Source organism: Streptopelia decaocto, assembly GCF_964273445.1.
Source record: "Streptopelia decaocto genome assembly, chromosome: 1".
Taxonomy (NCBI): Eukaryota; Metazoa; Chordata; class Aves; order Columbiformes; family Columbidae; genus Streptopelia; species Streptopelia decaocto.
The window spans coordinates 73065968-73079304 of record NC_138663.1 but is presented as its reverse complement, the minus strand read 5'-3'; the positions used below and the strand labels follow the sequence as shown (position 1 = coordinate 73079304).

Below are 13337 nucleotides of genomic sequence, written 5' to 3'. Positions count from 1 at the left end.
TGCTGGGTGAATGTAGGATGGGGCTTATCTCCATCACAACGGTCTCTTTTTTAAAAAGCAGTTTGCAGAACTCTTCCAGAGATTAATAATCTACATGCAAAGGGACTTTATTATGAAAGGAGGAAGAGAGACCCTGAAAATGAATCCTGAAGCCATGCTAATAGTTGCGTAGATTTTAAGATCAGAAGTGAATGCCAATTGTGGCAGCAACAAAGGACAGAAATAATTCTCCAAGGAAACGAAAGATCTATCAAAGAGATTTCAGAAAGGCACAACAGTACCAGGCATCCGTGTGGCCTCTGTGCAGCAGATCTTGTGAGATGTGAGTCTCCTACTGCCTTGAAATATTCTGGGAAGACTTTGAGAGAGAGAAATGTATTTCACTACCTGCCTCAGTGAGGAGTTTTCCCTCTGGAGAAATGGGAAATTCCTCCATTTTATCCACAGCCTTATGATATAAATACAGTGCACTAGTGACTGAAAGTTATTTACCATTAGATGAAAGTTCCCGTTGCAAGGATAGCTAGGATTTCCAGATACTGTTCATGACAATCTGTTACTGATACCAGCCCTTAGAACGACCACTTCTGGAGTCCGTAGCAGTGGACCAGTAACCTCTTTGAACAGATTTTTTTTGTTTCACTGCCACTTTCAAATGGACAGATGTTCTTATTATAACAGCAGTACCACAGCTGCTTCCCTTGCGGTTAACTTCTGCAGACAGATGATGAGTAAGACTGAGCAGTAGAGATGGTTATAGCTCCTGCCAGATCTTGTCTAAGTGTAGGGATTCACCAGAAGGAAAAACTTTTCCATTGTTTCTCATTCCAACTTGTCCTCACTCTCACAATATTTTATAATGCTGCATCTCTGTACTTGCCTGTTTTTAACTGTGTCAGCTCTCCATCACTCTCCCAAACCTTGATCACCTGTTTTATCAGCTGCTTTCAACCATCTCCAGATTCTCTTCCAGATGCCCCATACTCATGGCACGCTTTTCAAAAACTAATTCACAAAGGCATTACTCCTCCCCTCTTTCAGCTCATTCCTCAAGGTCTACAGTCACAAGGCTATCTGTAGAAAATTACAAGCTAATAATAGCAATGCAGAAAACTAGTGAGGATCATCAAAGCACTTTAAAATGGATTCTGCATTTTATTTGTCTTTCTCACCCTTTGGATTAGATTATCTCTTGACTGGTAGATGTCACCACCATATTTTTTAATCTCTTTATTAAACACTATAATATCTTTACATGGAGCTGGGCTTCAAATGACCGGTTAATTTTAGCCCACACAGTGGACCAGAAGGATGGAGAAAGCAGAGTACAGAGGGTTATTTCCACTATGCCCACAGCAGAGAATGTAAAGAGGGTTTGGACTTCTGATCTTGGGAGGTTTCATAGATTTCACAGCCTTTCAGAACTTCAGGTTTCATCCCCCTCAAACCCTCACAGGCTTCACACAACCCTGGAAAGCCAAGAGCCAAGACTATAGGTGAGTTTTGTTCTCATGGAGCCACAAATCCAAACTTACTCTGGAGGCTTCTATGAATTTGCTCCAGAATTGCCCACAATGCAACATAGAGCAAGAAAATAGGCATTGTTGCCTAAACAAAGACATAGGAATTTACATTTATTTCTTCTCTTGCGATTCCTTCAGGCAACACTGTAATTATATTGGAGTTAAGTTTATTCATGGTAACATCCTTTAAATCCAGACCAGCTCTCCTGACTTCAGTGGAGTTAATATGGATTTATACAAGTGTAAGCAAGGATATGATCTGGTCTTAATTTAGGGCACATCTGCCAGCACAGATGGAGCTGAGAGAGTTTATTTTCATGTTAATTTCCTACCTTTGTTGGAGATTCTTCTGAGCATGGAACAAATCCAACAATTTTAAAATCTCGCAACACAAGCAATGTTATCCGCCCTTATTGTGGCTGGTGAATTCCACCAGAGCGCAAGATAGCTTTGTACTCAAGTAAGCCATGATGGCTTAAAAAGTAGCCTCGTGAAAAATAATGGCTAAAATTGTCATCCTGTAACGACTTTGAAAGGTGATTAACCTCCTGTGATGAGCAGCTCTATTGACATACTCCTGGCTGTTGCAAAATTAAACACCTGAGTAACAGTTTGTGGGACTGTAGCTCAAGGAGCAATTTGACACACTGTTCATCCAGGCAAGACTCCAAAAAGGTCATGCAGATTTTTGCCTGAGTAATAAGTGTTGAATCTATTGTTTGATGGCTGTGACTCTAAAAAAAACCCCAAACCCCTACCTTTAAGTAAATAAATAAAAAAAAAAGCTGTGATTCTGAGCCTTAATCTGTTCATTTTTAGAACTGACATTCTTTTTTGTTGTCTGTTTTGATGTTTTAGAAAGTGAAAAGGGAGCAGTGCTTTCTTACAAAACTTGGAAGAGTATTTTGTAGCACATGCAAGTGGCTTACGTGCCATGAAGTAGAATGTTTCTTTTTCTCTGCCTTCCAATATGTAGTAGCATATATTTTTTTTAATTATTTATTTTTTTTTTTATTAGGCAAATAATGTGTCTATTTTCTGTCTTAAGGAAAAAAAAAGCCACTGCTGATTGCTCTGGAAGGGTTACCTGTCTATAAAGAATTCAGGGACTGTTTTTCCAGGAATCACTGTTTGTAGAAAGTATTGATTTTATGATGGAGAAAGAGATCTTGTTTTTCTTAAGCTCTGCTTTTACCGCAGAGTCAGAAATCTTACAGTTTTTGTGCATTATTATATTGCTTTAATGGACAAAACCGCTCTTGAGCAGGTCACTATTGATTTTGTACAACTAACTCCCCTAGTGTAAATGTTGAAAATCAGATTCCTAGGAGCAAAAGACAGAAGGGTAAGATCTTTTCTGGCTTAATCTGATTTACCTGAGTATTTCTGCCAGCACAGGCTTAGAGTGCATGCTAGAGTGAGAAGGAATAATGCAACTCATTCTTATTCTATAGCAGTGCAAATATAGGATAAGTCCTGCATTCAATATTCTTCTTCAAAAGTCACATGAGAAAAAAGTCAAACCAAACACACTGAAGATGACGTTCAGAATTTGAAACAAAATGAGACACATCTGGGGAGGAAATTGCACTGTAATCATTTGATTACGTATTTCAAACAGATTTCTGGGGCCCATTGCATATCCATAAGGGAGATTGATTTGGTAATGTAACTGTAGTGATATTAGTGGAAATGTGGAGTTGCCAAAGTGACATCATGTTAGCCCTATTAATTCCGTGAAATCTTGCTGATACTTACTTTTTTCCCCTCAGCCTATTTTTAGTGGGTGATTAATATTTTTGTCATCTGAGCTCTTATGTAATAGACCATTTGTAATAGCAATTACTCATCAAGAATATTCTCAGCTGAACAATTCGGTAAAACAGGTCAGGTTAAGATTCCCCGGTGTTTTGCTCTTCATGTTATTGCCCTGAATCACATTAGGGTTAGCCAGCAACAGAAGGCTTATGTTTTTCATGATGTAACCCAGGAAACACAATTCAGAAGGCAATTGTAAGCTCTGTTAAGGCTGCTCAAATTTAGAACTCTGAATCAGATCTATCCATGATGCAGACTGGATGCAGTGTTCAGCTATTCAGTCCCAAATTTTCCCTACACAGAAGATTTCAAAAGTTTTTAGACAGAAGAAGGTAAGGAACAAAGCCACCTGTCAATGGCACAGGTGGGAGAAGAAAAATAAATAAATAATAATTTTAAAAACCCTCTTTACACTCATAGCACTGGTGAGAGCTACACTGCTGCCTAGTCTTAGGTGGAAATCAAAGCTGCAATGCCCTTCCTTACCTGGGAGCAAATAACAGCTGGGGTGGGATGGGGTGACACTGGAGCAGGAGGGGCTATAAGCATATAGGGAGGTGCAGAGGGGTGGGCAGCTCCCAACTACCGGGACTCTGGGGAAAGGAGCAGGTGTGGTTGACTTCAGGGAGGGAGTGGATATAGGAGCTCTTCAGTGGGGGCTCCCTCCCAGAATTGTTTTTCTTTTCATGGCAGGTTTCTGGAGGGCTCAAGCATGTGCAGCCCTTGGGTTGTATTAGCCTTTTGCTGCTTAGGACAGCTGTATGCAGGTAAGAGGCACCTGTTGACAGTCTTTTCTCCTTTTTTATTGTTCCTTTCTTTATATCTTTTCCCTTTCTGTTTCTCTTATTTTTGTTGTTTGTTTGTTTTGTCTTTGGTGTCAACACACTGCTCTGTGTTGGGAGGGAAGTTTAGGGCTTCAAATTCATATTCTTCCAGAGGCTGTGCTTCCACTGGAGAAGGGAACATGTATGTGAGACCCTAGAGATAGAAGTTCAAGTCTCCCCTATAATGAGGCTTTGCCTTTGTCCTTCTGAGGTGATGTGACCTGTATGTTTGAGGAGTAACATCTCCTATCTCCACCCTTAAATCCTTGGGTTCTCCATTTTGCATCAAAGCAAGCCCCCTAAATGTCAAATTTTCACAGAGCAGGTAGGCTGTTTCGTGCCTAGCTGCAGTTCATGTTCCACTTTTGTGCTTTGATGTTGCTTGTTAGTACTGCCAGAATTCTCCATTAGGAGTCAGAGTTTGCAGGCTGAGAGGAGAAAGATTTTTCATACAATTTTTTGGTAACTTTCTCTTCCAGATCAAAGCCTGAAGCCTCAGATTGCAGCCCCTCAGCTTGCTACAAACAACCCCACTCTTACTACAGTTGCTCTAGAAAAACCTTTCTGTATGTTTGACAGCTCACTGCATCCAAATAAATCTTACATCGTCTACTTGTACGTAATGAAGGAATCAGGTGAGGATCCAGCATTATGCCTCTGGAAGATTACATGATGTGGCTATCGCATGCAATTATTCACAATTTGATGGGAGTGTGTCTGAATAGGGGAAAAGAGAAAAATCCGTAGCTGTAAGTTATGTGCAAGTTGAGCCTTTGGTCTCAGTTTTCTCTAGGGTGTCATTGTAAAATATAATAAAATTACTGTAGTATTTCGATGGGGCCGACTCACAATAGCAAGGGTTAGTACTGTGCTAGCTGATTGCCAGAAGGTGTGGAGCAGCACTGTCAGCTATAAATGTTTCCGTGAGTCTTGCTAGTGAAGCCAAGTGGTCTGCAGTCCCATACCTTATTGTTGTCTAAACACTAATGCCTTGTATAAAAGTTCCCCTGAGTAAGCCTGCTGAGAGAAACTGGGTTGCTGCTGCTCTTTCTTTCATAGTGTTTTGGGTCTGGGGTTAGGTTGGTTTGTTATTGGTTTGTGGTCTAAGATGCCTGGGCCATGGGTTCATTCATAAAATGAATTTCATAACTGCTTGGCAATGAAACATTGCTGGCAGTGACCAAGAGCCGCCTTCTCTGTTCCCTGCTGTTCTGGCAGACTCTTTTGCATGCCAGTTAGAGCTACTCTGTAAGCTGACAGAAATAAATGACTTCCTTATACCATGCCTTCTCGCCTGAAGGCTGTACGCAGCCTCCTTGTCTGAAAGGCACAAAGAGATCTTGAGGGGGGCAGTAGTGATACCGGCCAACAGACAAAAGAGTCTTAAAATTTCCACTGCTGATTGTTGCCATGTTAGAGAAGGTGGAAGGAAGAGGCTTTGGATGGGTAGAAGCCATAACCAGAGAAGTCACCCCATACAGGTAACATAGACAGTTGTGAATGCACGGCCTTCTAAGACATCCCACAACTGAAGTGCACATCTTTATGCATCTGAAACAGATTATAAGGGCATTACAATTATATGAAAGGCTACACTGACCTGATAGCCTAGTTACACTTGCAAATATGCAAATGTATCTGATGTTTTCTGTTAGAAACTACGTTAGCCACTATATCTACAGATTCTGTGGCAAAAGCTTCCTACGCATATGGGTGAATCTCTATGAAATAGGTTATACATGGAGAAATCTCTGCTGCTGCTTTTAACACAAGCAGATGCAAAATTGGCAGAACGGAAGGAATTTTGTTTGGATTTGTCTCTGGTCTGCAGAGAAGCACATCAGCTCACCCTTGGATGACTCCCGGAGCAGGGAAGAGGGAACGTTAAGAGAACTTAATTTTCTGAACACCCTGTGTTCAGCTTTCCTGGTAAGGAAATATGTCAGCTTACTACAAAGCTGACAGTTGCAGGAACTCTTCTCCAGGAGCACAGTAGAATGCTTCCAAACTGAAACAGAGCCCAATGTACTGCAGCTGTGGAAAAACTGGTGTTCCTTTGCTGCTGATAGCACTGAACAGCTGGAGGGGGCTCCCCTCAAAAAATTAACCTACAGTTGCAGAACTTGGGAGCATCTCTTGGGACTCGCGCCTTGGCTTTGCAGCAATAAAGGTCTGAAAGCTGGAACTGAGCTTTCAAACTAAGCTGTAGGACTGGGCGCAGATCCACAATTTTCTTGAAGCTGTGAGGACTTTCAGATTTTCTGTGGCATGCTCTCTGGGAGAAGTGACATGCCCAGCTGGCCAGAAATGTCAATATCGCATCTGCTCATGCAGACCCTACATGCTAGTCTGCATTGAACTGTGCGGTTCTGGGAAGTGCAGCTCTTGTGTGGCCAGAGCTCTAAAGGTTTCTGGTGCAGGACACAGGTGAGTTGTGACTCTACAGGAGCTCTGCCTTCGCTACCAAATCTGCAATGGCAAGATTTAGTGGATACTTATTGGAATCATGTGTGGCAGGGGGGAAGAGCAGCCCTGGAAAAGCCTTGGGAAAGAGGAATTTGTGGAGGGTGGCTACTAAAAAAATATTGCCCTGAGATATGCTGTGGATCCTCCACAGTTTCTGAGGGACAAGTGTAAAAACCTTCATCAACAAATAAAGAGGAAGGGGTAGGGTCTCACTACACAGACAAACTGGTTGTGGATTTTTGGTTTCCCTTTTGGGTGTTTTGGGGTAGAAGAGCCAAATTAATATAAGGCGAATGGAAAGGGCAGAACTAGCTCTAACAACCTTATTAAAAAGCATCTCTCCTGCAGCGAGCGCAATAAGCTCCCTGGTGACTGACAACAATGGCAAACCACTCAACAGCACGTTCCAACAGACAAGCGGGGGACAGACTGGACCTTACAAAGCTGCCTTGTTCAATGTACCCAACTGTGCATCACCTCCCAAGCTTGCTGATGTAGGAGATGTCACCAGAGCTTCTGATGTCCTGAAACAATACCTCTTCAGAGTTGGGGATGATGGGACTTGTTTGTATGACCCAAACTTCCTAGCTGTCTGTAACCCACCTCTTTCACCAGACACAACATACAGGTATAATTCTTGTTTCTTACAAGGCGATTGCTGCTCTTAACACATAATAGGAAACAAAACTGAGTCTGTAATGTTCCTTTGCAATGGTATGATGTGAATTACCAGTCCCTAACTGAAATGCTTTATTGCAAGGGTAGTTATGAAGAGGCTTCGGACTAGCATCCCATGGATGGTGTTCTAGCGATGGTGAGCTTTGTCAGGTTAAATTAATGAATCAGTAGGAAAACCTATGTGTGAACTACTGGATTTATACCTATGTTGGAGTAGGCAATCCAGTGACAGCATCTGATTAGAAACTGCTGGTAGAAAAAGGTTTTGACTGGACAATGATATTGAGATTAATCACCATGCATTTTGTGTTAGGTGATTTTTGCCACATTACAGACATGGAGCTGGCACTGCTTGCTTTGTTTTGATGGGGTTCTGGGGACCCAAAGTTCTCCTTGGTCTCCAGCTCCAGGAAGCCCTTTATGTAACCAGAGACTTCATAGTGAAGCCCAGCTGGCTTGCAGACTTGTCTGTCCCCTATGGTCTGGGGAAGCTGACCATCTGGGGAATTCAGGCACCCTGACAGCTATTACTCAAAACAATTGCTTGGCCGTTGCCAGCTATTTTAAAGTTGTAGTAAAAATGGCAGTCACATGTAGCTGTATCTGCTGCAGAGACCTAATATGCTTCTGAAACAAAGTACTGTGGCCTCCTAGTTTTGCAAAAACTCTCTTGCCTCCTCTGTCTCCCCAGGACGTTTCTGAAAAATCAAACTATTGCAGAATGGAAACTTAATTTCTTTGCCAAATCTGATGTTGGCCTGTCTCTTCAATACTCTCCTCTAGCAGGGGAAGTGCTAAAGATCTCTATTGTCAGACAAAATCTTTGACTTCCATATGGAAATCAAAACCACTTGCTGTCCTGAACAAGGCTCTTCACAACAGGGAATAGCAAGCTGGGGAAAAGTGCTGTTGGAAAGCTATCATCTGCCAAGGCTCACAAGAATGAAATGCAAAGTGTGCATGACATAGCACAGAATATTTTTCCATTATTTGTTCTGTTTGTTCTTTATAAGGTCTTTGGAAATAGTCATTTACCTTTGCCTGTCTCCATCTAATGCTTTGACAAGACCTGAAGTCTGACCAGTAGCTTAAAAATGCTACTAAAGAAGCTCAGATTTGAGATACCTAGTTTAACACTTCTTTCCCCACAGGTTTAAATATGTTTTGGTAGACAGCACTGAAGGCATCATGAAAGAACAAACACTCTGGTCTGATCCAATTAAAACCAGAAGAGGTAAGTCTGTGGCTTTGCTCAGGTCTTCTGAGTAGCTGTGCTTGTCTCAGGACACTAATGCTCTCTCAGTGAACAACACCCAGTCCTTTCCTACAGTTTTAACAGTTTCGTCAGCCTTTCAATATTGGAGAAGCAGACTTAAATATAGAATAATTCTCTGCTTCTTTTGTGTACTTTAAAACAATTCTTTTAGTAAAGATTAAGTTCATACATGTGGTTTCAGATTTGATGCATGCCATGTTATCTGGTGCTGTTGACATTTCTCAATAATACAGATACTTGTCATACTGGCTAACCTGCTGAGGAAAGCTTATAAACTCTAAATGCTGACATTGAGTTTTAAACCTGTTTCCCATAAATCATCTAAGAGTTCAGGTATAGGCATAATCACTTGGCCTCTCTGAAATCACCAGCTTTCTCCTGCTTGTTGGGTGTGCTCATGGTCAAAAATAGATCATACAAATATTCTTTCCATGCTTTTCTAGTTAAACTTCCCTTGAAAATCGATACCTGGCCCGGTCAAAGGAGCGGAGGCATGATTGTCATTACATCAATCCTCAGTGTCCTTGTGTTCCTTCTGCTTGCTGGCTTTCTTGCTTCTGTGTCCTCTGTTGTCATGTAAGTACTGCTACACCTTACAACTTCCAGTAAGAGTACCCAGTCCCTCAGGCACTAGCCTTCTTCCCTTTGGCTCCAAGCCACTAGTGCTCATCTTGTTTGAGATGGCAGACTAGATGGTGTCCCCCAAATTTTGAAGTTGGTAATGGAAAAAGACTACTTCACCATAATGTTCCCCAAAATCAGCAGCTCTTCTAACTATCACACAGCCTTAAGCCTACTAGCTGCCAGATTTTAGTATGAACTACTAGAAAACAAACAAACAAACCCCACAAAAACAAAAAAAACACCAACCAACCAACCAACCAACAAAAACCCAACTAAACAACAACAAAACAAAAACAAAAACAAAACAAAACACACAAAACAAAAAAACACGGTAGAGTTGCACATACTTTAAACCTGTATATTCTTTCTTACATATTGCAGCTTTCCATCTGTTCAGGAGTTTGGAAACTGTCTTAAGGACTGCAGTCTTTTGCAGAGATTACATAATATCCTAATTAATGCTTTGATTTTAATTTATTTTCCTCCTCCCCAGGAGAAATAAGTTACCCTTTTGAATTAATAAGTGAGGCTTTGCTGGAGCTATGTAACTGAACTAGTCTATGCATGTTCCCTAGTCTTCTATGCCCCCCGCCCCAGGAAATCAATGAAGCCTGACTTGTTCCTAAACTGAAATTTTTGAGAGAATGAACTGAATTTTAAAAATATTTGGTATCAAGGTTGCTAACACCCACTTCTTTCACTTACTTGAAAAGGGTGTAAGTGCTCTGTATTCAGTCAGCTCTGCCAGGGTCTCCTGGATTAAAGATGTGGAAAGCAAAAACTGCATTGCAAATGATTATTTAAAAAAAAAAAAAAATCTATGGGCTTCTTTGATTCTAAATGACATAAGTAGCAATCAGCCTTTGCAAAATGTTGTGACAGTAGGCTCCACCCAGTCTTTACTGGAGCTTAACAAGACTTTCACTTGCCCACTTAGGAGACCAGAAGATTCTTCTGCAGTGACAAAGCACACATCTCAGACTATCCAACAAAGTGAGCTGAGACCACAGCTAATCTCTGAGTGAATAATTTGATTCAAGTCAAGGGTGGAAATGCAACTGAATTGCTACATGTGCATGACCTACAGGACTGTCTCTTCTACTCAACGCTAGTCCAAAATAAGCTACTGTATACAAGCAGGCAACTGAAGAGGAATGGCAGAAATGAAATAAGGGCAACTTTTTTTAAGTTTTGCAGTACATGATATCCTGTCTTGTCCTAATGAGACCTGATTTAGTTAATTGCCTTTCTATAGAAAAAATCAAATGCATGGGCTGAAGAAAGAATCTTCATGAGATACTTAAGTTTCAGTGATGTGATCAGAAGTTGTGTAGTTTTGTCGAGGGTTTAGATTGCGGCGTGACAATAAAACCCTGGCAGATGTATTGTTAACCTCCTCTCCCCCCTCTCTTCCCCCTTTTACCCCTCCCTCTCCCCCCTTCCCACTCAGGACAGGCGATCAGGAGGGAAAGAAGGACAGAGAGAAGAAAGTTGGAAAAATTAACAATGTTTTACTAATGCTACTAATAAGAATAGAGAAAATAATACAAAATATACAAAACCAATCTTGAAAGTCTCAGCAACTGCAGAGCTGGCACCCAAAGTCCTGGATTGGACTCTGCAGCCAACCGGAGCTGGATTCAGTCTGTCACTAGGCCTCAGTTCGCAGGGACGACTAGCAAGGTCCTCTCCTAATGTCAGCCATGAGGAAAAAGGGACAAGGGACGAGGTCCTCGTGATCTCCCACTTTTATAGGAAGTATTCACGTGAATGGAATGTTATACACAGTTGATCAGTTTCTTGGTCACCAGTTTCTCATTGCCCCTCTCGCGAGATGTGAATCTGTCCTTATCAATAAGTTTGCATTCCATTGCTAGGTTTACCAAAACATGTGTCTGGTTCTTTAGGAAAATGCAGCTAATATGAAGGCTTTAGCTGACAGGCAAAATTCACTAAAAGAGAAACTTGTTTTTTAACAAAACCAGGACAATATACATCTCATATGGAGCAAGCATTACTGCAGACCTCTGATCTGCTTCTCATGATCAGATGAACATGATGTAGCCATTTGTGTCTCAACCTTTCTCTATAGTAACTGATGAAGAACTAAAGAAAACCAGGCTGCTTTAGAAAAATATGTTCTTTGAGAAAACTAGGGATTAAAACATAGACAACTGTTTCATAGGCAAGTAAAGGGGAGACACTACTTGAGTGTGAAACGAGTATATCCACTGTTGCCAGGCTTAGCCTTATTTCTGACCTTTACCCTAGGCAGCAGCAAGCCAGCACTCTTCACTTCTTAGGATCTAGGTTGATGAAGTTTCCTAGCTAATTCTCTTCCTTCATTTCATGACCTTGGTGACTAGACATAAATCTTTGCCCCAGGTTTGAGTGATATGCTGCTTTTATCCATTGATGCCAACTTCCATGTCTACAAGAGACTTGATGAAAATCCAAGTTCGAAGCCCTACTGCATATCTCTTGAGTGTGTAGAAGTAACCGTCCTATTGTAGCAAGCACTTACTTGTGATAAGCACAAAAATGGCACTGGTTGTTATTGATGTTTTCCTAGTTTATCTGTAAATTTGTTAAATGGTCTTACACAAATAAATGAGGATTCTGTTTTGACACAGGTAGTTCACTGTTGTGACTGGATCATCTTTCACTGATAATTATTTCAGGGAGTGGGACTTTGTCTCTTCAGATTATGAAAATTAAAAGTTTTGAGTAAAGTCAAACATTGTCAGGATGGGTGTTAAGATTATACTTCAGGACTTGGGCCCAAGCAATTTGTACATCTGTACATGAGCTCCCAGTATTTGGGTATTCTAACTACAACATGTAAAAGCTTGCCTGCTCCTTCTTGGTTTCAGCTATGCAAACACACTGTCAGGGATAAGAGAGAAAACACATTAAAGAAGAGATGGATGCTGTGCTTTCTGTTGAGAAATGAATGCTGAAGTATCTGGATATTTTTCTGGTGTTGGCTGGTTTGGGTTTGTTGTTTTTCTTTATCTGTTTTAGTTGTGGGTTTGTTTTGTTTAGTTGTTTTTTTGTTTGTTTGGGGGTTTTTGCTATTAGTGCCTTCCCTGTGATTTTCTGCACATGGGCTACTCCAAACACCATTCTGAGTTTTCTCATTCACGCATTGGTTACTAACTTGAAAGCAATGGGTATCTGAAGAAAAAAGGAGTACGAATTGTACGTGTGCAATGCTGAACATTGGAGTACATGAGAGATCATTGGAGTGTTTGCCCCCATTATAAAGCCAAAGTATAAGAGTACTTCATTGCTACAGAGAGCTATAACTTCTTGCTTTGAACCTAGTGGAAAAACAAGCTATGAAACAGGAGGATCAGTAAAATAAGTAAAGCCAAAAAGTATCCTTTCAACTGCAGACAGTCAATACATTATATTGGATGCTGTATTAGTTAGTTCTATTACTGGAATAAGTTCTCCTTCATTTTGTTTAAATGAATTGCTTGAGCCTGTATGTGAGTATGTACAGCTATCATTTAAAATACAGCACTAGAATAATCCAATCTGTCTTCTGCCAGGATGTATTAAGACATTCACATCAAGCAGTTTGTCTTTCATTCAACAGACAACTGATTTTATTCCTGCGTACAGAGGTATACAGGTGTAGCATTCAGGTTTGCTATTTCTGTTCACTTGAACTAATTCATCAGAACAGCTTTATTTGTGATTTTAATACAAGAAAGAGATGGTGGTATATTCTAGGAATGTGGTATCTTTGAAGCTATTGCTTTGTTTCCTCATTTATCCATAAGCTAGTATTCATAAACAGGATCCATGGCATTTCATTATTGCACTTAGTCATATGGTACTTTATGGCTAAAATGAAGCACCAGCTGAAATCAGTTAGTCTTTCCATTGTTTGTTTGTTTTTTCAAATAGCCCTTGTATCACGACTTTGGAAAATGATCTATATTTTCTTCAAAACATTGTAAATCCTTTCTGGATGAAAGGAGTTATTTAAATACAATGGATTGTTATTATTTCCTTAATGGCATGAGTAACTTCAGGATAGATTCTGTTCCACGCTTGCCAGTGTAATCCCAGCCAAATCCATTGAAGTCTGTCCATCTTCTCTGCATTTACGCAAGC

At 40.7% G+C, this 13337-nt stretch overlaps 1 protein-coding gene across 1 annotated transcript; it reads left to right on the top strand.

The window, feature by feature from the left end:
- Positions 1–4053: 4053 nt before the first annotated feature.
- Positions 4054–10234, top strand: UPK3A (uroplakin 3A; the record flags this gene model as incomplete). The annotated part of the gene is made up of 6 exons (XM_082053661.1): positions 4054–4108; positions 4645–4800; positions 6980–7259; positions 8461–8543; positions 9029–9161; positions 10147–10234. The coding sequence occupies 6 exons, from the start codon at positions 4054–4056 to the stop codon at positions 10232–10234; spliced, it is 795 nt and encodes a 264-aa protein (XP_081909787.1).
- Between the last annotated feature and the right edge of the window lie 3103 nt (positions 10235–13337).